The sequence below is a fragment of the Battus philenor genome, unplaced genomic scaffold (genome assembly GCF_028537555.1).
Source record: "Battus philenor isolate CCGP_79_NKW_IND1 unplaced genomic scaffold, ilBatPhil1.0.hap1 SCAF_22, whole genome shotgun sequence".
In the NCBI taxonomy this organism is placed as follows: Eukaryota; Metazoa; Arthropoda; class Insecta; order Lepidoptera; family Papilionidae; genus Battus; species Battus philenor.
In genome coordinates this window covers 1,136,715-1,161,495 of record NW_027181685.1, presented here as the reverse complement: position 1 = coordinate 1,161,495, position 24,781 = coordinate 1,136,715, and the positions used below count along the sequence as shown (strand labels likewise).

Genomic DNA, 24,781 nt, shown 5'->3' with positions numbered 1-24,781 from the left:
GAAAGAGGAGAGCTGACACACTTTCTTGCGGTATTGTTGCAGGGTGATGGGTGATGATATTAGACATAACAAAACCGTGTAAAAGAAAGTGTGGCGAGGGATGGGAGTCGATGCATAAATGTAATGTGGGTAAATGCTGGATATTGAATGTATGCTGAATGATATGAAATATGATGGATGAAAGAATGAATGAAAAGAGAAATTGAGAAAGAATCAGAGAGGAAAGTGTAACTAGTAGGGTGTATATTCCTGTCCTGAAAAAAAGACATGGAATAGATTTTTTTAAACACCAGAAAAAGCTTTCTTAAGGTAAGCTAGTCATGAATAAAGCAATAGAGGTTTACTTAATAAGATACATAAAAACTAGCTATAATTGTATTAAAATAAAACTAGAAATAATTGAGTCAACACCATGATCTAGGAACGAAGATAAGGAAAGAAAGATGATACACGGGAGAAGATTTGAATGTGAAAGATAGAGATCGCGAAAGACAGAAGTAGAAAGTGAAATAAAAGTATATAATGCAAAAAATATTTACTCGACTTGTAACATCACTGTCCCACATATGGACCCTCAAATGAGGTAGCCCATGTGAATAAAAAATGCAGTTGATAGGCTTAAAATTACCTCGTAGAATATAACCATTGAACTTATTACTCTAAAAAAGAGTTTGGTATATCGAAGCGGACTGTCAACATGAAGGCGTGAATAGCTCCCGTATGACATACTTTTAGTACTTTAAATACTGTGACTTAAAAAGCATAATAATATTATGAATTAACGCATATTATTAAAATTGATTATAGGTATTGTGCAAGTACAAAAGAGAATATTCGATCACATATTACGTCATGTAATTCGTAATGTCTCTTTATAATGTCACATCACAAGCGAATGTTGAACAATGAGCCTTGTTCGTTCTGAAGTAATAACACTGAAACTGTTCTAAATTTAAATTTCAAAATTTAATATCAAATAATGTATGATGGATATTTTTTTTTCGTATCGAATGTTATTCTTTGGAGTAACAATAAGGATGCAATTGCACTAAATGTAATTTAAAGAAACTGATCATTGTTAGGGCGTTGTCAAAAACAAGATACAAATGATTTAAAAAAAATCCATAGTAAAGGTTTCGAAGAACTAGACCTAACCATCTTGTAACATTTTGGCAGGAGGGGGGAAAAGTGCCTATTAACTTGCCGATCACGATTCCAATAGGCCGACGGGTATTGTAGAAGCAAGTTGCTCCGGTGTGGCCTGTTTCTTTAACTGGCAAGACGGAGTAGCCGTCCCGACGGAAGCGACATGAGCAGTGCAGGTTGCGACGGGGGTTCCACTGCAGGCTCTCAGGGACGACCTTTTGATGTTGTCTTATAGAAACAGAAAGCTGCGTCTACTGTTAAGGGAGGCTGGGAAGTCCGAGGACATTTTCAAATCCAAACGCCGTGCACAGGAAATCCTAACACCGGGGTGCAGGATGGTCAACCTAATTTCAAGTTACCAATATGTTTATTATATCTGAAACCATTGATATTTAGGATGTACCATACTGTTACAGAGGTCTGGAATTGCGTGAAGCTTGCATATCCGGAACCCCACCCTGCTTCACGCGATTAAGAGATTCTCCGAAATGACCAGATGGTGATATATCCCACCAGCGCGCATATGTATACCGTACCCACGCGCACTCTCTTTCAGATAAAATACCACGTAACATACCATATTTAGTTTTAAATATAAATTAATTATTAGTGTGTATTTAAATTCTTAATAAACGAGTTTCTTTGATGTATAACCCTGCCAGTTACATTTGAGATCTAGCCCCACATGTCACGCTAGAGTTCACTAAATATCAAAGTGCCTGGAGTACAGCCGGAGGCGCAATACATACAATAATTGACTGCAAATAAACTATACCTTCTCCCATATAAATCTTTTTTATCTATAATCAATTATCTTGTTGATATATGGCAACTGCATGTTTTGTATTTTTGTTTTTTAAAAAAATATCCATTCGGAAGTCAAATGCGTAAATTAAAAAGAAAATTCGGTATTCGATTTTCAAAAATGACAGCTGATATTATGGGAAAGCAGAAGACAATTTTAATTACAAGAATGCTATTTATAATTTGTGAATTAAAACTAATAATCGATTTATGTAGTTAAAAGAAATTTATAAACTGAACGGTAATAATTAAATTATAAACAAAAGCGTTTTAAGAAAGTCGACTTATAGAAAATGGTGGCGAATTGCTGTGTGAAAAATTAAGTTGAATGATTTCAAACGTACTGTAATGTTTTTTTCTGAACGCAACTATTTCATTGTAGTGGCAACACTGACAGGACTGTCAGATATTTAGTTCTTGTTTTGGTCACGTCGCAATTGGACAATTTTCTCTAGTAACACTATATCAGAGTTCCCCAAACTTTTTTGTACCATAGACCCCTTGCCATGTTTTTCCGTGTTGGGTAGACCCCCTACTTATCTGATATTGATTTCCTGTAAATTTCTAACTGTAGTGAAGTTTAGTGTTAAAAACTTAAAGTAAAAAAAAAAGTTAATTTATACATTTATTAATTGAATTTAAATTAAAACTACTCAAAATAAAATTTTATATCTGCTATGTAACATTAAATAAATAAACATTTTTTTACTTCATGGGTACTTTTATAAATAATATAAATGTTTTGATATTATAAGATATTATGATGTAAGTAAATAGGTACTATCAGTGTATGTGTTGAGATCCACTTTCGTGAACCCCCATTTTCATTTCATGGACCCCCAAATTTTTTTTCGCTGACGTAGACCTCTTGCAGGTTGTCATAGACCCCTAGGGGTCGATATAGACCACTTTGGGAATCACTGCTCTATATTAATTACCTTGTACTGATTATTATAATAATTTAAATATATCAAATTACTCGTTTCATTTCAGCGTCAATCCTTCAAGATTAATTGGGACGAGTAAGGATATCCAAAGTACTATAGCTGACAGAGAACTTCGCCTCTGGCTGAAGGGTCAAATAAAGGTTATTACACATTCTAGGAGATCATAGATATGATAATGTTTGTTGATCAACTGATATATCTTGAGTAATCAACGTATTTGAGTGAAGTTTGATGAAAAATAGTCCTATCGATGACAATACATTTATAATTAAGAAAATTTTTAAATTAAAGTTCATTACTATTCAGATTAATATGATTAACCCTTAAAAGCCTAATTTACGAAAGTGATTTTTTTTCAATATTACTGTGTTTGCTTGTGAGTCTAGATGAAAGGAAAAATAGATTTTTTTTTAATTTCGTTGGAAAGAATATCATACAACAGTAAAATATGTACAGCCAACCTATAAAAAAAAACTAATAGTAATGTGAACATTCTGTTTAAAAGATTGGTATCAAAATTGAAATTCTAGGCTATTAAGGGTTAAAACATTTAACATTGTTCATTGTGTGGTAGATTAGTAGTAAAAATTGAGATTTGCTTTCTTATGTCTCGTGTTCGATTCCCGCCGTAAAATCTTATATAGTTCACACTTTGTGCATTAATTATATAGGATTGCCGCAGCAACAAACAAGATTCCAGAAGATGAATAGCTGCGCCCTCATGTACGAAAGAAACTCTCCTCTATGGTATATCTCTTTATAGAAATTAGGGAGAGGTTTCCGCCTTACATAGGTTTTTATGAATGATTTAACCCTTAATAGCCTAGAGTTTCAATTTTGATACCAACCTTTTAAACCGAATGTTCACAATACTATTAGTTTTTTTTATAGGTTGGCTGTACGTATTTTACTGTTGTATAATAACATATTCTTTCCAACGAAATTAAAAAAAATCACTTTCGTAAATCAGACTACTAAGGGTTAAACATACTATGTTTTCTTATAAGTCTTATAACTATAATAAATACGTAATGTTTACATGTACGTTAATTTCGCATAAAAAGTTATCCTTGTTTTTCATGAGAAGTGCTTAATATTTATATGATTTTTACGTTAAGTTTCCTAATAAACAAAATAAAAAGGTTCCTTTAAAAAAGGATATTAGAATATTGTGTAAATTTAAAATTTCAAGAAAATGTTTTGATATATAATGTTGATTAGCTTCTGTTTCGGCCAGTATTTATCAATCATTTATTTAATTTAAAATTTTTACATTCAATTAAAAAAAAAAGAATGAGAATTCCTTTTTTATGTAATGCGACCAATAACATCTGGGAGTACAAAGTTTGTATTGACAGATAGTATGTAACAAAACGATTATTTTATCTAAAGTAACTTTGTAATATGTATCTAATATATAAAATTCTCGTGTCACGGTGTTCGAACTTGAACTCCTCAGAAACGGCTCGACCGATTTTTACCAAATTTTATATGCGTATTCAGTAGGTCTGAGAATCGGCTACTATCTATTTTCCATACTCCTAAGTGATAAGGGTTGTTCACCCTTAAATTTTTTTTTTATTTTTGACGATTTTTTTTATTTCTTTACGATACAGCAAACAAAAATACATACAACCCTAAATTTTTACCCCTTTACGACAAACCCTTATTTTTAATTTGTTAATTTTTTTTTTTTGCAAAACAACGTTTGCGGGATCAGCTATTTTTAAATAAAATATACTACGTATGTTAAAACATAAAATCAATTATGTTATCACAAATGGTTAGACAAAATTAAATACATTCACATGAATACCAGTGCAGCAGATGCGAGAAATTTCCCTTCCGCGAACCCGCGCAGTCGTGTGTATGCGCCTTTACATTTCCCTTATCCAACGTAAGAACATTTGTTAATAATATATTAAACTAATATATAAATACAACAGTAACACATGTAAATAATCTAAAAATAAATACATTTAAAAAACTTTTAAGTTAAACGGTTTTTTGATACCCATATTGTGGTGGTTGTGGAAAAATATGTTCCTAGTCCGCCATATTGGAACGGCGTCCATCTTGAATTTTAAATTTTGACATAATCATCGTGTTTTACTAGTGTAGCCCTTTCATTTGATACCAATATTGAGGGGTGTTAAGGAAAAATATGTAATCCGCCATTTTGTATCGGCGGCCATCTTGGATTTATAATGTTATTGATTTTATTATATTGTATTGTCATCTAAATTAAATGTGTGTACCAAATTTCAGATCAATCTGACAACGGGAAGGTGCTTAAATTTCAATTTCTAAATTTGACTAAATAAGTAAATAAATTTCGTACGGGTCGAACTAAATAAAACCGTTTAATAATAATGATATTTACTTTGAACTATATGGTAAAAGATCACGCAGAGAGCAATGAATATACTTCTTATGTTCTACAGGCATTAACATCCTTCCCTTTGTTTTTACATTTGAAAATCCCAAAATATATTCTTTGCTCATTTATGTATTACATTTATGTAATTTAGTGTTTACTAAACTTCTTAATCTATTTACTAACTTAAATCACTTATTATTTAAAACTTAATTAATGTAAACTAATTAATAATATGTTTTTAAATTATTGGTGTCATGTTTTTTGTTTACAACTCACTAATAATGTCCAGTTTTTAAAATTACAGTTGTTACGACCACTTTCTCATCATTACTCCGTATTGCCATCCTCAGGTTTCTTATATCATCTTGCTTATATTTTACAATAATTTTTCCTCACAAATTTTTCCATTTTCACTCTCTCTTTCCTCCTTCACAATTTCTCTCTATCTTCCTCCTTTCATACTTTATATTTTCTATCATTCTTACATCTTTCATTTTCGTTACATTCAGTCATTGCCTTCTATCATTCGCCACATTTCATAAAATTTTAATAGTTTATATTTCCAATTGACTACTTTTATTTTCATTTACTCATTACTGGAATAATTTTCCCATTTTCTTTATAAAAAATGTCTTCTTACAAACTTTTGTTAGGCTTAATAAGATATCTTCAAATTGTACACCTGTATATGTATCTCCATAAACAACTGTATTAATTGCAACTGCTATGAATATACTTAATTTTATACCTTTATAATTGTGTATAAATTTGGAAATAGTTGTCAAGTGAATAAAAATTCACCAACACATTTGATATAGGTGTAATATTGTTTATGTGTTGGGGATAAGACAACGGGTGGGCGCTCGGCGTGATTAAAATAAAATGAGTGAACGAACAAACAAGTAGATCTAAGAATTTTATAGATAGGGACATATATTTTTATTTTCTAACTTACGAAAGATTTAGTTACACCTTTGTAAAGTAAAATCTAAAAAAAGAAGCTGATATAAAATTTTGACTTCACGGCAGAACCTTAGATGACAGGAGTTGAAGTATCACAATAGGGGGAAAGAAAATTAGTAACATCAGATACATTGATGACAACACACTTTTCGCGGCAACAGACAACAAACTTGCAGAATTATTTCAGAGGAAAAAACTTGAGGGTGGAATGGTCGGAGTATTAATATATAGTGAAGACCAAAGTAATGTGTATAGATCAAGGAGACCAGCTATTACAGACCACAGCGATTCCAGAAATAGAGCAAGGGAGATTGTATATATAGAAACAATGAGACGAAGTCAAATGACAAAAAATGTGCAATGAAAATAAATAAAAATGAATAAGGTGCATGTGGTGAAGAATATGGTAAGAATAGAAGTGTCACCAATACAATAAAAATGAGACGCATCTGAATATTGGACAATTCACACAGGAGACCGAAGAAAGATCAACGCTTTTGGAATCTAGTGCAGGCGAAAAATGTTACGCATACCTACAGTAGATGTGTTTCAATTAACTTTGCATTAAGACCAGGCTTTTAACCATCTGTTACCAGTGGATTCTAGGCTATTTCAACCATATAGTTTGATTGCAATAAGAGAGTCTCATTTGTCGTAGGAGATAGAGAAAGATAGACACCAAAGGGCGGACTCTGTGCAAGTGGTAATGGGTCTGGCAATAATGGAAGAATCCAGAAAAATCCTCAAAGTTTCCAGGAAGAGAACCTTCAGAAATGAAGATAAAAGAAGATGAATTAAAATCATATGAAATTACTTTAATACTGCAACTAAGAAAGGAACTAATATGTAGGTACTTCCGCTATGCAGCCTATCTACCCCGTGGAGAGGTGAAACACGTGTAGAGTAAATTAACAGTGGTAGTTGTGTTCCGTATTGTTTGCCGCACTCGCATTTATCAGCCGCACTTCATTGCACGACTATTGCTGCAAAGCGGAAGTAGGTATATATTAGTCCCTTTCTTATTTAGGATGGATTTCCGCGAAGTAACGCCTGAATCTATTAGATATTAAATACTGCAGTTGTAGCCAAGCGGTGGAGGACTTTGAATTTCAATCGTGGGTCAATATAATTATATAGGATTGTCGCTACTCACAAAACAAGTTTCACAAAATCATACTGCGATTACAATTCGCCTGGAAAACTTGACGATCATGGTATATTTCCCCATATATATCTTTGAAAGAGGCTTATGATTTTCAGTCGGCATCTATTCACTGAAAAGCCTTATTTAGATAAATATTAAGGCACAGGAACTTGTATGAGGAGGTCTATTTTTAGAAAGGATGTACTTTTAAATACAATTTTCGTTTAATGAAATATCAAGTGTGGAATTGATTTATATTTAAAATTTGACGTATCTAGACTTTCATATGTGCTTAAAAGCAACAGGCTGATTCACTTGGGTGTTATGCGGTAGGGTTAATGTATGAATTAAGGCTTTAATAATGCAGCGTGCGAAGCCTACGCTCGACGGTGACGAAGTTTTAATATTATTAAAACTTTATCCATATTTTAAAGTTTTCACTCATCTACGTGGGTTTTAAACGCCCGGGTTCAGTGATAGAAAATATTAGAGGAACCGGAAAGTAATGTCGATTTCTTAAGTTAAATTCACACGACTACATCTTTAACAAGTTTTTATTTTTATTTCTAATATCTATAGTATATATAGTGCGATCGAACCAATACTGATCGAAGTCAGTTAGATGTTTTTATTTATTATGGTTTTAAAAATAATATATATTAAACCTTATTTATTATAAGTATATATGTTATATACGTATGTATGTATGTCTATGTATGTTTATGTTCATTTGTTTGTGAATATGTATTTTTTGTACACGTAAACTACCCTTTATTAGTACTTTTACCTTTTCCATACTATGGCTGTCTGTAAGAGATTGCCTTGTGTGATAAGACCGCCCATTGTACTTTTTTGTATATTATTGTAAAACTTATTAAATGTATCTTAACGTGTACAATAAAGAATATTAAATATATAAATAAATTCACCTTCCTTATCAATAATCTTTTGCATTCTAGTATACAAAATTAATGCCGAAGCGGTAAAAATCAATTGGATTTTTGTTTATAATATGTCGAAAGAAACGATACTACTTTCTGTTCTCTTCATATTTCAATTATTATTTTATATTTCATACGTAAGTTAAATGTCAAAATTTGTGGCTTATCTGTTAGTAAAATCCGATATTTTTGATATTTAACCCTTAAATGCATGGTGATGTAGATCTACATCGCACGCTTTAATAGCCCCCATTACGTTTTTGCCCAAGTTTTATTTATTTTACTTTTTAAATAAATATGATATTTACACGTTGATTTCTGAACACAAAAATCAAATAATGACAGCAAGTTTTTAAAAAAAAAAAATCGTATTTCATATGTTTGGCGCCAAACAGTTATTACCCTGGTTCCCACGGCTATTACAATCAGTGTTTTTTGTTTTAGAGACTATCACCTGTTCATAGTTATTACATCAAGGTACTCCACTCTGTTTTGTTTACTGTATTACTTAATTATTGTTTCAATGAAATGTCAGCTGCTTTTAACCGATTTTGCGTAATGATGTAGATATGCATCAACAATATTTTTTGAAATAAAATTTAATTTATATTATCATGATTTTTTTCTCTATTTTTCCCATAGTATTTATACATTTTTTATCCAATTTTTTAAAAAATTTAATAAAAAAATCATGCATTTAAGGGTTAAATTTTACAATTATCCTTAAATAATAAAAAGAATTTTTCTATAATTCTCACATAAGTATTGAAACAGTGATAGCTTAGTGATAATGACTTACAATCTTAGTTCGCGGGTTCAATTTCCGGAATAATATTTTGTACTATTCGCACTTTGTGCATTAACAGATTGCCATTGTTCAAAACAAATTTCCATAATATAGGCACCAGAGGTCTGTGTGCACTATAATACCATACTTCGATCGCCAACCCGCCTGCCATACGTGGCGATTATGGTATATAACCTCACTGATATCTTTTGGGATGACCTGCCTTGTAGTGGGCTTATATGGACGATGTATTAATATGATTATTTCAATACTTAAGCCGATCGAATGCAGTTGAGAAATTTTTATTTGACTCAGAATTCCTACCATGATAAAATCTGAAGTTCCAATCATATCATTTGCTCCAACTTGATGAGTGAATAAAAAGTGCTAATATATTTTTAGACGTGTTGTATAAAACTTATAAGATCATCTGTATCTTTTGATAAAAGATATCAAACATATAGGTAACTAAAAACTATTGAACTAAAAAGTGAAATGAAAAATTTCAGTTGAGAAGCGATGTATTCTTGTATTTTATTTAAAGCACACTATTTATAGCAAATTATACCTTATATCTACGATTTTAAGACCGCTCTTGCTTTGTTCCATCGTTACTGAGTTCACGGAACAGAAGGATAGAAGACTTGTCAATAAATTATTGCTAGGCATTCGTATACCAGATGTAAGATAGCGTTCGAATGTAGCAAATCGCACTACCGGAGTAAAGGAGGGTAGTGTCTTTGTAGTGTATGAGAGTTGGGACGGCAGCATGGGCTACTCAGTCAACCAAGGAGGGATTCGGATCCTCACCCGGTTCGTCCACTATGTTCGCGGTTAGAAGACATGAGGCCGCTATTTATTTTTCTAGAAAAAATCCTTTAGAGGGCTATAATCGAAGGTGCATAAACATGAGAATTCATATCTAAGCGATAAACAGATTAAGTTGTTGTTCTAGAAGTATATTGAAGAACTAGAAGAACAGAAGAACGTGACATGGGGAGATTCATATAAGCAATGACATGGTTCATTCTAGAATATCTAACTAGAAATTGTATTGTCATTTAATTGCTAATATGTTAAGTTCTTGGTCAATAAATGATAAAGAAGAGGAATAGAAGCAACCCATAGCTCAGTAGATTGGTGTGGACAGGCCATATAGCGCAGAATAGACAGCCACTGGTTACTTAAAGTTCTGGAATGGAGAAAACAGAACGGTAACAGCTGTAAAACTTCTACCGACAGTCTAAACAGACAGCCATGTTAAGGTAAAATACCGGAAGTTTTCAATATGAGGCTTCTATCCAGAAATATTCTAGATCTCCCTTTTTTTATCAACGGCTTGGTCAAATATCGGTAAACGTGCACCCTTATACAGAATGTATGACCTCCACAATTCATATGTTAGTGATATTGACATATTCTCGTGCTCTCTCGTATCTTTTAAAAAAATTTCGTTCGAAATTATTGAGTACATACAATACAATTTAAACCATAATATAAATATATAAAAAAAACATAATATAAATAAATAAACCTTAGTCTTTGATAGCTGTTTAGTAATGTTTTTATTTGTTTTTTCATTGTTTGACTATAAATCATTATATGTTCTCAGTGAGATAGTTATAAGGTAACAATTGTAACTAATTTTATATTTCTAAACTTCTTAGTTAGTACTTTCTTACTGCCTTTTGTTACTGTCTATCTCCAATAAAGTAAATAATAATAAAATAGACTTATTCTCGATCTTTCTTTAAAGTTTTTTTTTTGAGACTATTAAATCTAATGTAAGAAAAGCTTTTGATTTAAACCTCCACTGGTAATCCATGATGGAAGTATAGCTTTACTCTTTCATATGTCAAAAAAATATACATTTTCTTAACAACAGTAGAGAAAGTGTTACATCGACACGTGTCAGATTTATGTATGCTTTAAGTGTACGTACGGCGAGAGTATTTTATGATATTTTTTTACGTTACTACGTTTATTTATGTGTAGCTTAACGTAGTTTTACGGTGGCATAACAATTTTGATAGTATTTACGTGTCGTGCTTTTATGAATTGTAAAAAATCACGTGTACTACACTTGATGTAATTGACAAATGAAATTTCTTTTCCCGGGGATTCCCAATGATGCCTGTGTTTTTTGGAGACCATTACACTAATAAAACTTAATTTGTTTATGTTCAACTTTCGATATATGTTGTGGTATGTATCTTGGTATTCCACCTTCGAGCAATCACTGAAGTTATCACAACTTCAACTTATATGCCACGCAACTTTGGGAACTTTTCATCATGTTATTCTTGCAGGTTTATAAAAAGACATGTAACTTTGACAAATACAACCACACGTCCCAAACCCACGTTTCCACAGAAGTACTTGTTACTCTAATAGCAAGGTTTCCAAAAACGACGCGCTACATACACATTGCAAATACTCGCAACACTGAAAGCGCTGCTCCCACTGTAATAACAGCCATAGCACTTGCGACACTTTCCACACTAACCCTGTTCGATCCGTGGGCAGGCTTCCAACTCTCTAATCGTGGACAGCGTGGGCGATCCGAGAGAGAATCTGGATCCTCCCACAGATCAACGAGTAGTCCATTACACATCTACACTCATAGAGTTGCCATTTTCGTGGAAACATCATCGTACAACTATAGTACAAGTGGCCAGTAATTTTCTTTGAAAGTTCACGGATCTTTCCGCTCCATGAACAACGTCTCAGATAAGGCTGTAAAACGCCCCGAGCTAGCAGAGTTAACATCAATAGAAACAACACCATTCAAACAGAAGCTTTCGTAATAGCATTCCATAAAGTCCTTAAAAGATGGAGAGCCTCTCTCTACTCTACTTCTTTTTTTAGCTGATGGACACCCTCTGACATAAGCGTCCCCCAAAGATCACGATGAATGGTATCTGCTCGTCTCCGCCTATTGGAAACCTTTCGGCTCCAACGGCTATCGATTGCATGAGCTATGTGCTCCACCCACCGAAAAAGACGAGCAATTCTTCGAGCAAGATTCGATTTTGCAGGGAAACTCTGAGTATAGCCATCTTCATCACTCTCTGTGATCTTGATCCTTCTAATGACGCCCGTTGTGATTACGTATATCATCACCGCCAACACACTTTGGTCAAAGACCTTCATCTTCAGACTTTGCTTAAGAAAAACTTAGTTGATGTTATATATGTTAACTTAGATAGATACTTGTCTTAACAAGCACTAACGGAACTGGAAGACTACTCCGTGATAGTGTCATCGTTTGGTTCCTTGTTTTATAATGAGGGGAATTGACACAAATCTACCGCCACAAATATCTTCCAGTTCGAGGCCATCACTTCACTCCACATTGAACCCGTTAAAACTGTATATTCTTAACAAACAGAAATTGTAAATGACATAGATAAATAATCCCAAATGTTGCCAAAGTCAAAAACGTTTGAATTTGTTTTACGAATTTATACAATGATATTCTGTATACAGGATGTCCCATTGAAGTAAAATCTCCATAACACTAAGTAGTAAAATCCATTTACTGAAAAAATTATAAAAAATATTTCTATGAATTTGGTGCCGGTACATCGCCGGATTACAGTTTGACGTTGATTAATGGGACACAATACTCACTAAATATTCAATGTTTAAGTAAAGGTGTGTCTTACCTCATAAGCCTTCTTTCCGTGTTCACTATGTTCTTCTTCGTGGGAGGCGTGATGTTCTTTGCCACGACCTGTAAAATAAGAATGTATTATTACTTGTATATATTTCCATACGAAGAACGTCTTTGGCAAATGTGTGTTGCCAGTGATGACATACGGATCCTGAACATGGTCGCATTTAGACTGAATGTCACCCAGAGAGCAATGGAGAGGGCTATGTTTGGAATTTCGCTACGAGATCGAATCAAAAATGAGATCTGCCGACGAACCTAGATCACTGATATAGCTCAAGGAATTGCCCGTCTCATGTTGCAGTGGGCCAGTTGCAAAAGATTCGCAACCATAAGATGGTAGACATGGGGGTAGATACCTCTATAGGTAGCCTAACGACAAAGTCGTTGCATGCGGGCAACTTAAAATGCGTATGCGGAGACGAATGCCTTGCAATGGGCATCTATCAGATGAAAAGAAGGTAAAGGTAAAGAAATAATAATATTGAATATCGCTTCTTAAAACGTGTATAATACCTGGCGTTAAATATTGGACTTCGACATTTGGAAAGAGACAATCGGCTAATTTCGGCTTCGTAGAGCATTATCTCCGTCGTACGAATGACAAAACGTCACATGGGTAGTGTGGGAAGGAACATCCTCAAGAAACAAACATACCGCAGAATCTTTTGATGAGTTGGCTCGGCACATTGTCTTAAATCTCAAGGCATTTAACGGTTTGTACCGCTTGGGCAGCTATTTCAAATAAAATCTATTTTTGTATGAATATTAGTATAAGTCTTAAATTATTTTGTTTATGTATACATACATATATATATATGTATAAATATATATAAATTTATATAATATATATAAATTTTAGCTGTATTTACCCATTAGAAAAATAGTATATAATGATAAAAAGCTATTTTGACTAGCAGCTGAGGAAAAAATATCCGTATCAAATAGCGGCAACACTCTTCCAACTGTCTGCGTTCAGGAACGCGAAAAAAACTGACACCGTAGACAAAACACTCTTGTCATACAAATTAGAGTTAATAACGAAAAATTACATTGTCAGCTACAAAAGGTTACATCGACAAAAAGTTTAACATTTCCAATACAATAATTATTATAAAGATTTTCATATAAATACCGAATTGTAATTTCATTTCAAAAAAAGTTTTCGTTGATAAGTCCATCTTAAATAATGCAGGAACAAAACATTTTTTTCTCAACCACCTCCTATTTCCTAGATACGCGATAGATCTCAGACATATAAAATAATAATCAGAAGTGCAAACGGCGCCTTCGAGCCTGAGAAGAGAGAACCGCTTGAAACCTTAGCCATACAATTTCACTAGGGTGACCACAATTTAAAATCTTTGAAAATGTTTATCGAGAAATTATTGTAAATATAAGTAATATACTGAATTTTAATGTAATTTTTATATATTTTTTATTCAAAAGAAGTACATCTTTTATAATGTTTTATGCATTTATAACACATTTTGTGGGCACCAATGGAAGAATAGTGTATGGTTTCTTCTTTAGCAAGAATAGTGTATTAAAGATAGTATTAACAAACATAATTTTTTTCACGTAGAGAAATGACAGGATGTCTTTCTGTTCCACGGTCTACATAATCTGCGCACATTATTCGCGAACATCGTCTGCGCACATTGTATAAGCTACAAGCGTCCAAGTGACATGAGCGTAGCGGATTTCAATCCGCTACAGTACTCTGAGACCGTTAATACGATCGATAGAAATCTGGAATTCGAACTAATCGACGGTTTCTAGTTTTTTCCTTCTTGTTGAGTCTCCCGTCATTTAGTGAATTTTTCTCCATAGCAGTACAGGCGGGTTTTAAACGTTAGATGGTTATTTTCATTGTTTTTCTTACCACATCCAAATCGAAGGTTTTGTTACCTCGACGCAATAATTGTGGGGTCCGTTGAATGGTGCATAAAGTGATTTTTGAACGGCACCATAGCGCACATAATCTGTGCACATCGTGTAATTTTTGAAGGTCCAAGTGACGTGAGCGTAGCGGATTAGAAACCGCTATAAATATTTATTTAGACTATTATTAACTTTAAATAATTTATAGTGATCACATATGTATATCATGAGATGAAAGTCAACTCTATTATTTGATAGGAACTGATTATACACATATAGACATATATTACATAGGCGTAATTCAATTTAAAATTACGTGAGTTTTAAAACGCGTCTCAACTTGTTGAGAGTTATCAAAAACCAGTGCTTTTCTTAAACACTTATCTTTAGAACTTTATAAGCTAATTACATCATAACTTAAGTAATACACTTGAGTATTTTTTTAAGTACGTCAAGAGATCGTCAAAAGACCCTAATTCCATTGAAACTTGAATCAAATCGGGTTCCCTTGCATGGACATTTTTTAACTTAAAACAAAGCTAGGAGGTTCCCACTAAACTTAGGATATATTTAGTCATAGAAATGAATACCCAAACTGTGTTATTATTAAATAAATCTTTAACGTTGTAGTATGATTTCTTATATTTTTTGCGATATATTTATATATAACAAAGAAAAATAAATGTAAAGCAAAATTTGTTTTTAAGAAACCTTATGTTTTACAATAGAAACTCGTATTTAAATAAATAATAAGAGTTGTATATATATATAATGGATACAGGTTTTACCCAAAGGAATAGAGAAACTTATGTTTAAGAATTTGTAAGATCAATTTCGTGGGTTACAGGGAACCGTGAACGCCTACAAAAATGTTATTTCTTTTAGAATAAACTTATGTTTAAAATTGCTCTAATTTATTTTATTTCTAGCTTTATCTAAGTTATTATATATATTAAATGTGTAATGTGATTAAAGTTATGTTGCTAGCTGATTTAGGCTGTGTGCAGTTTTAACGAAATTGAGTTTGCGGAATAAACGCCTGATTCCATTAAATATTTATCAAAGATTTAATTTTATTATCTTGACTAGTCTTATATTCTTTTTTTGTGCGTACCTTTTACCTCTCTCCTATTTAAACACTAATAAAATCAATACGAACCAAAGTAATTTGTTAAAATTATCTTGTAATACATTTAGAAAGTTCTTGAAGAATACTCCTATTACAGTGTGAAGATTTTAAATTTATAATTGAGATCGGTATTGAATTTGCTTTAGTACTGTATAAAAGACCTGGTAAAAATGATCTAAAAAATAAAACACATTTGTATTTTTGTAGGCTTTTTTCATATTAAAGGCTGTTTGAAATCCTCGCAGCTTTAAGTAGAAGGATGTCTTATAAGGCAATTCAATTTGATTTAAGTTATTATTAAATTAGGCCTTTTCGATATTTTTGAAGACATATACAGTGGTCAGTGAAAATGATCCTGCCACCATATATATATATAATCTTTTTCTTTGTTACAATTTTATTTATTATTCACTTTTTATTTTTCTCTATCTCTTATATACTTTTTTACTCTTTTATATCTTCTTTCACACATAGCTTTTCTTCCTTCTTTCTCGTTTCTAGATCACAAATTACTATAGTATCAAAATTTATGCATAGAATCATTTATGGAAGGGTTAGATATAAAAAAAAACTAGATTCATGATGATGATCCTACCATATATATATATATATATATATATATATATATATATATATATATATATATATATATATATATATATTTATATATATATATATATTTATATATATATATATGGTGGTAGGATCAGAGAGGAAATAAACAGAGAGAGAATTATATTATAATATGAATTATAATAAGAAAGCAAGAACTTCTGTTAATACTCTAAGTAGTCGCCCTTCTATATCGCGACAATTTATTCCCATATCATATAAAGCTTATTTTCTTGATTAATTCCGGGGAGGAAAAAAGTTTATTGTCGCCCTATCATACGTTTTATCTACTTACATTTGAAGACGACGCAGAACGCATTGCATTTAAAACTAATCGTGGAGAGAAATGTGATAGTTACATTTTTTTTGTACGTCCATATGATTGCTTTGTATTGATTCTATAGACAAACAGACATTTTTATAGAAACCTGTACAAATGTTTTGATTAAAATTTGGTTATTCAATCTATATTATAATAGCTGATCCCGCAAACGTTGTTTTGCAAAAAACATTAAAGTTTTTAATTAACAAATGTAAGATAAGGATTGATCGTAGAGGGGTGAAAATTTAGGTTTTTATGTATTTTTGTATGCTGTATCATAATAAAATAAAAACCAAAACAATTCTCTAAAAATTAAAAATAAAATTTAGGGGACCACCCTTATCACTTAGGGGTATGGAATATAGATAGTAGCCGATTCTTAGACATTCTGAATACGCATGTAAAATTTGGTAAAAATCGGTCAAGCCGTTTCGGAGGAGTTCAAGTTCGAACACCGTGACACGAGAATTTTATATTATATTACTCGCATATACGTCTGCTATCAAAATATTGTTTGTATATTTGTTTACAACACCTTAGCTATGTTTAGTTTATAACATTACGTTTTGTGCTAACACTTTCTCATTTTTATTCCATATTGCTATCCTCAGGTTGTGCGCCAGTATCTGTATCACACTTATTACTATATATCCTGAAGAGCGATGCAAAAACAAATTAATAAAGTAAAATAAATAAATATGCTACAAGAGAAATATTAGAAAGAAATATAATTAGGAATAAAAATAATAAGGAATATAAAATAAAACTTATATCAATATACTGATAGTTTATAAATATGACTAGCTGATCCCCCAAACGTTATTTTGCAAAAAAAACATTGATATTTTAATTTACAAATAAAAAATAAGGGTTGATCGTAGAGGGGTGAAAATTTATGGTTGTATATATTCTTGTATGCTGTATCATAAAAAATAAAAACATGAAAATTCGTTAAAAAAAAAATTAAGTTTGAACAACATTTATCACTTAGGGGTATAGAAAATAGATAGTAGCCGATTCTCAGACCTACTGAATACGCATATTAAATTTGGTAAAAATTAGTCAAGCCGTTTCAGAGGAGTTCAAGTTCGAACACTGTGAAACGAGAATTTTATATATTAGATATAATACATGTATTTCAAATATCTCTATGTACTATATCTTTAGATTCGGACGTTTTTTTTAAATGGTAGGTTTATATAACATGACAAAGACGCTCCTTCGTTAGCATTGATTATACAGGGTGATGAGGTAGATTGTTCCATACTTTTTTTTTTTAATTGGCCTTCGCTATTGGAAGCCTCACGTACCTCTAATTAGTTGGGATCAGGGTCTTTATTTACAATTAAGTTTTTCAGATCTTTCATCTTTATTCTTCACTCACTGTTATACTTCTCAATTTCTTTTATTCTTACCTTATTACCATAACAATATCTTTCATTTTGTTATTTCATTGCTTCTTGCTCTCATCGCCTTATTACCATCATCTTATTACTCTTAGGTGGCTAGGTACATTTTATTATTGACTTATTCTATTCTTTTTTATCACAGTTTTCTTTGGGTTGTGCTTTCTTAATACATTACTACAGTTTTCTTATTCTATTTTTCCTATTATTAATTGTCTAGTTATTTTATGTGCAGTTTATTTGGTACCTACTTATCTATACTGTTTTGTTTCTATTAACAGTGTCACTCACCACCCTTCGAGCAAACGATAGGAATGATGGGCGAAGGATGTCGTCGCCCATCATTAAGGCGATGCTCTCTAAATCTATCTTTAACTTTACCTCCGTTTCCAGGGCACTGCGCATTCTTCAGGATTTTCCATACCTTGGCTGTTCATACTATAAAAGTACTATCAAAATGTTGAGTACACATTGAAAGGATTTTAGCCCTGTATGTACATACACTCTAGAAAATACAGAACATGTATTTCGTAGAATATAACACGACCTGGGAATGGTGGTTCCGTAAGGACATTTCAATATGAAATTATCACCCGAACACATGATAAATGATATTTAAATACAATTAAAAAAAAAAAAATTGAATTAAGAACACAATTGTGCCTATCTTATAATTGAGCGATTATTCACGGTATAAAATCATTCTACACCGGCGGCGCGTAAAAAAATTCACCGAGGCTAAAGAAAACCAATGAGCTGTTTAAATAAAAACTTTTTACTGTTAACCTCTGTAGGTTGTCGATGGCATGACCGTATTGATTCTCCACGCAGCTTCTGTGATGCGGTTAGATATAATCTGTGGGGCATTTCGCTGTATTTAAGTGAAAGTAAGCGTGGGAAGTAAAACAGGTTAAGTAGAGTAGAGCTTAATGTCTTTTATTTTATTTTAGATCATCATTATCACCACCATATGTCTATTGGTGGTGGTAGTGATGTTAATAGATCTCTTTTAAACATTTCCATTAAGCCTGAATAGAAGCAACCTGAATCCGAAGTATAAACTATGTCATCTCTTCACTTTATGGGTGGACATACTACGGCTGTACCAAAGTTTGGACGGCAAAAAATCTCTAATTCATTTGTAATAAAAGGAGTTAGATTTTTTAACACAATTCTGCTAAACCTTATCGGAACACCAGTTTCAAAATTCAAAATTCAAAATGTAAAGTAAATTGACGGGAAATGCTTATTATTCAATAAACTAATATTTAAATGACAAGAATCCTTGGCAGAAATGTCGCTTGATTATTTTGATTTCATTTAGGCTATATCTGATAAAGTGTATATGTATAAATTTGAATTGTTAAACAATTAAAACATGTGTTGTTGTGGAGTTTCTTCCTGCTTCTTCTCCACAAAAACACCTTGTGAAGTAGAGTAGAGTCGAAAATAAAATGATCAAAGAAAGATGTCGGTCAATAAAAAAAGTTACAACTTTGAATAAATGAATTTTATGTTTTATCTTTATTTTTACTCCTCGATCTTTAACTTACGAAAAATGTTTTCTTGTGACAATATTTAAAACATGTATATATTAAAAGATCTTTATAGTATTAACGATTTTTTGTTAAAAAAGTAATATTTTTAACATTATTATTTTAGCTTTCAGTCGTCCACGGCTAGACATATGCCTCCCTCATAAATATCCCATAGGTAGAGACTTGCATCACATAGTTGCAAGATCGTCTGGTGGTCACCAGTTGGTCACTAGTTTGGTGGGCGTTCTGGTGGTCACCACTCTGAAACCTTATAGACCGGGGTGGCGAGTGATACGGTTGAAAGAAATAAAACTGTCAAGAAATTGTTAACTAATAGTAAGAAATAGAAAAAGAAATGTGTAATAAAGAATTAAGAAAGTAAAATAAATGTGTAAATAAAGATAATATGAAGGTAAGATAAAATTAAAGAATAAAAATAAATAAAATGTACCTAGCAACCTTAGAGTAAGAAAATGATGGAAGAAAGGCGAGGAAAGAAAGAAGGTATAAAAGAGCAAAACGAAAGATATTGTGAAGGACGAAAGTAAAGAATGAAAGATATTGTGACGCGTGAAAGAAAGTGATAAATAAAGAAAAGACTGAAAAAAAAAATTGAACAATAAAGTCCCTAATCCCAAAAAGTTAGGGCTAAGAGAGGCCCCCAGTAGCGGGGGCCATAAAAAAAACCTTATAGACCCAGTATCTATGTCTTGCGCGCTATGTGATCTATTTAATGCTACTTCAAAGTTTAGAAGATATCGGATTTCACTTTAGCGTTTAGAAATATATCTTAGCAGATTCGAAAATAGTCAAGTATAAAAGAGAGTAAGCACTTATAAGATATAGAATACTGAGGTGTGGAAAGGGCTCCAAGGGTCACAGGATGTCGCTGGAAGGTTGCAGGGCATCATTTGGCGATTAAAGGCGCTTGCCTTATGGTGAACGTCGACAATATTATTATGTCCGATTCAGATTAAAGAATGTCTTTGTCCAAAATAGTAAATATTATTAGACATCAGATGTAAGTACAACAAACTTTAAAATATGTAATCTTCATCGAAATATAAAAACTTTTCTAAAATTAGAAGAAAAAATACTAAAATTTAAATATAGAATGAAATCTATACAATCGGTATATAACATAGCAGAACGTTTATTTGAAACGGTTTTGTATTAAAAATAAAAAAGTTATTCGAATGCCCATATTACGTACAGCCTAGAGTGCAATGACTTGCGTTAAATTTTTTCTAACCGCAAATTTAATCAATTTTATTGTTGTATAAGTAAGACATTTATATTGGTAATATTTATACAAATGTTGCGTATAAATCGCGAAACTGTTTATTTCTTGTTTCATTATCTAAAACGATTGAAAATAGAACTTTTTTTAAAAAAGGAACTCATACTTTTTTATGATATAAGGTGATTATATATCGTGTAATAGACATTGTTTTCAAAAATAAAAATCATCTGCAATGCCGTTTCTAGATATAAACCATGTATATTGATAAATTATCTTGCAATGGTAATAATTAAGTAATGTAATTTTAGGGATATGGCACATAAAAGGTTGAAAAATAGTGGTCGAAGGCTTTTAATTTATCCATCTATCAAATAGCAGGAGTAAGTCTGGATCGTTTAATATTCACTCTACCCTGGACAAAATCTCTCTCTGTATAATCGTCTTTCTTTTTAATCCAGCTGTTTGCGTAGTGAGATTGGTGGCTATTTTTGTAAAATGAAAAATTTGTGGCCACAGGAAATGAACCTGTGGTTAAAATATCAATTTTGAGATCTTGGGAAGACATCGGCGCAGTTTAGACTTCGTGATATCTGCAACATTCTTCTCCAGCAACACATTAATCATTATCGATGCGCTCTCTAGTTTCTTCATCATTAGCTGATGAACGCCAACTTCAAAATAAGGGTAAGAAAAGGACCAATATTTAGCCACTTCCGCACATGCACTGGTAGTCGTGCAATGAAATTCACCGCCCGCCAGCCCGCTGACAAATGTGTATGCTATACCAAATTACTCAACACGTGTTTCACCCCTCCGCAGGGCATCTTCAGGAGTTATGTTACACCGATTAGTGCCAAACACAGCGTGCAAATGGTTTGCCGCATACGCATTTATCAGCGGGCTGGCGGGCGGTGCACTTTGTTGCACGACTACCACTGCATGTGCGGAAGTGGCTAAATATTGGTCCTTTTCTTACTAAGGATGGACTTTCGCGAGGTAACGCCTGATTCCATTAAATATTCAAGATATGGGCCGCCCTAAAAGATCTCCACGATGGCTGGTCATGTGCTGCCCGTATCCTTACTATGATCATACGTCACCTGCTCGTGGTCGCTACGAGAGAACCTTTCGGCTCTAAAAGCCATCGGTTGCATGAGCTATGTTCCCCGCCCACTGGCATTTTAGACAAGCAATTCTTCGAGCTACTTCGATGACCTTTCTTCTTTTGCAGATCTCCTCATTTCTTATTTCTCTCTCGTTCTCTTGATATAATTCAAAAATCGATTTTATTTGTCTTTATCATTTTTTTATGATCCCTGCTATTGGGGACCTCTCGTTCCGATATCTCGTGTGGGATAGGGACTTTTTATTTCTAATAATTTATTCATATAATTTTTTATTATTATCATTCTCCTCTTTCATGTTTCATATTATCTGTCGTACTGTTTCTTTCGTTCTACAATTTTCCCAGTCTTTCTCTTTCATTCCATTAGCCATACATCCACCCTCAACCACTACATTCTAGGTTTCATTACTATTTTATTTTGCAATATTACACTTATTGTTCATACATTTAACACATATATTTTTTTTAAATTATCATATTATATTATACTGTTTATTGCACTATTTTGGTACTACTTTATTTATTTAATTTTTATGTCTTTTTAATTTAGTCATGTATTCTTTTCTCATAGTCCTTTTAAATCCTCCTTCGTCCTTTTATATGATTTATTCCTTTGTCCCTAAGATGGAGCAGAGGGCGTCCACAGTACGTCGCCATCCTGAACGCAGATCGGTCCGGCTATGTACTGTTTCCGTTTCTTTAATCATTTAGTTTCGTGTAAGCGAGTGATTAGCCCACTACACCCTAGCCTGGTGGTGGTGCTGCCACCTTGGAGCCTGCTGGCATGCTCGGTTTCATATCTGGTTATCTCCCTAGTGAGTTATTTCTGTTTTAAGACGCAGAAGACACGAGCTCAATTTTGGTGAAGCTGTAGAAAGCCTGGATCGGCTAGCAGCACAACAAATACATCAAATAGCAATGGCCTGCATTCTCAGCTCAGCTGCACCTCGAGGTGGTGGCCGTGCGGTTGCGCGGTTGCAGCAGTTCCCAGGAAAGACGTCGAGGACGTGGGGTGACTTGGACTGGCCAGGGCTCTGATTTAATCTAGGTGTTCCACCACTGACCCAGCAGTTGATTTCTTGTCATTTAGGTAATGCTATTCTCACATATAGCGATTCCCACCAAGATCGTATCCTGACTCCCCCCCCCGTCCTTTTATATACACGAAGTGTATTTCTTTCCATAGTAACCTGCCTTCAGTTCAATTTTATATATCTGAATATCAGATTTAGTAGACTTTTGCATCATTGTTGCTGGCGTAATATCGTGGTGGATTTCGTAAAAAATCTCACCAACAAAAAGGTCACCGTTCATTTGACAGAGTTATAGACAGAAATATTCAATAGCCATTTCAAAATATGCAAATTGCCGAACATAATTTATTGCTTCATTTAATTGTTTCTTCATTGTTTTGTAAGTTATAATTTCGCTTGAAACGTTTTTATATCTCTTAAAATAAATAGCATTGTATTCATTTATATCTTTTTTGTTAGTGAAACATTTGAAATATCTATTTGTGTAAATAATGAAATTTCAAGTTGTCTTTTCAAGCAATACAATAAGTAAAGGTGTTAGTTATTTATGTAGATATATTATTATACACTTGGACGTTAGGACTGAAATGTAAACACGAGACATCAGACGCGGTGTGATAAGAATCCCAACTAACGACATAGTTAAGATTGTAGGCAGAAGACTGCGCAGGAGTGGTTTTCGTGGTAAACTTTGAAGGGAGACCTATACCTTGCAGGGGGTGTCTATCGACTGAAAATTAAAATAAATACATTTAAAAAACTTTTAAGTTAAACGATTTTATGATACCCATATTGTGGTGGTTGTGGAAAAATATGTACCTAGTCCGCCATATTGGAACGGCGTCCATCTTGAATTTTAAATTTTGACATAATCATCGTGTTTTACTAGTGTAGCCCTTTCATTTGATACCCATATTGAGGGGGTTAAAGAAAAATATGTAATCCGCCATTTTGTATCGGCGGCCATCTTAGATTTATAATGTTATTGATTTTACTTTATTGTATTGTCATCTAAATTAAATGTGTGAACCAAATTTCGGATCAATCTGACAACGGGAAGGTGCTTTAATTTTAATTTCTAATTTTGACCCAAATAAACAAATTCCGTACGGGTCGAACTAAATAAAACCGTTTAATAAGATGGTAGATGGCGGCATCGTGGCCATCCATCCATGCATCCATTTCTTTAGTGATCAAAAGTTTGTCTATCTCTCTTATCACTATCTTTCCTGGATATGTCAACGAAAAAAAATTCATATATATAAACAAATTAAATAATATTTAAATAACCGATTTTTACTACACATATATAAACTATGTACGGTATATATACTAATATAAAATATTTATTCCAGTTAATCTCAGAAATATCTGGATTGATTTAGATGGGACTTATACTGGCAGATAAATGATGTGAAAAGAAGCAACTTAGACTTTGATGCTTTTATTTTAGAAAAATTCTTAACACTTAATAACCTAGAGTTTCAATTTTGATACCAATCTTTTAAACCGAATGCTCACATTACTATTAGTTTCTTTTTATAGGTTGGCTGTACGTATTTTACTGTTGTATAATATTCTTTCCAACGAAATTAAAAAAATCTATTTTTTCCTTCATCTAGACCCTCAAGCAAACACAGTAATATTAAAAAAATCACTTTCGTAAATCAGGCTACTAAGGGTAAAACAAAAAAAAAAA

General features: G+C 32.6%; 1 protein-coding gene across 1 annotated transcript in view; it reads right to left on the bottom strand.

Annotated features, from left to right (window-relative positions):
* The window catches only part of LOC137923578 (protein starmaker-like), a 51,151-nt gene that overhangs the window by 15,014 nt on the left and 11,356 nt on the right, over positions 1-24,781 (bottom strand). The window contains exon 2 of the mRNA XM_068766796.1: positions 12,781-12,848. Coding sequence (XP_068622897.1) covers positions 12,781-12,848 — 68 coding nt within the window. The remainder of the gene's footprint in view (positions 1-12,780; positions 12,849-24,781) is intronic.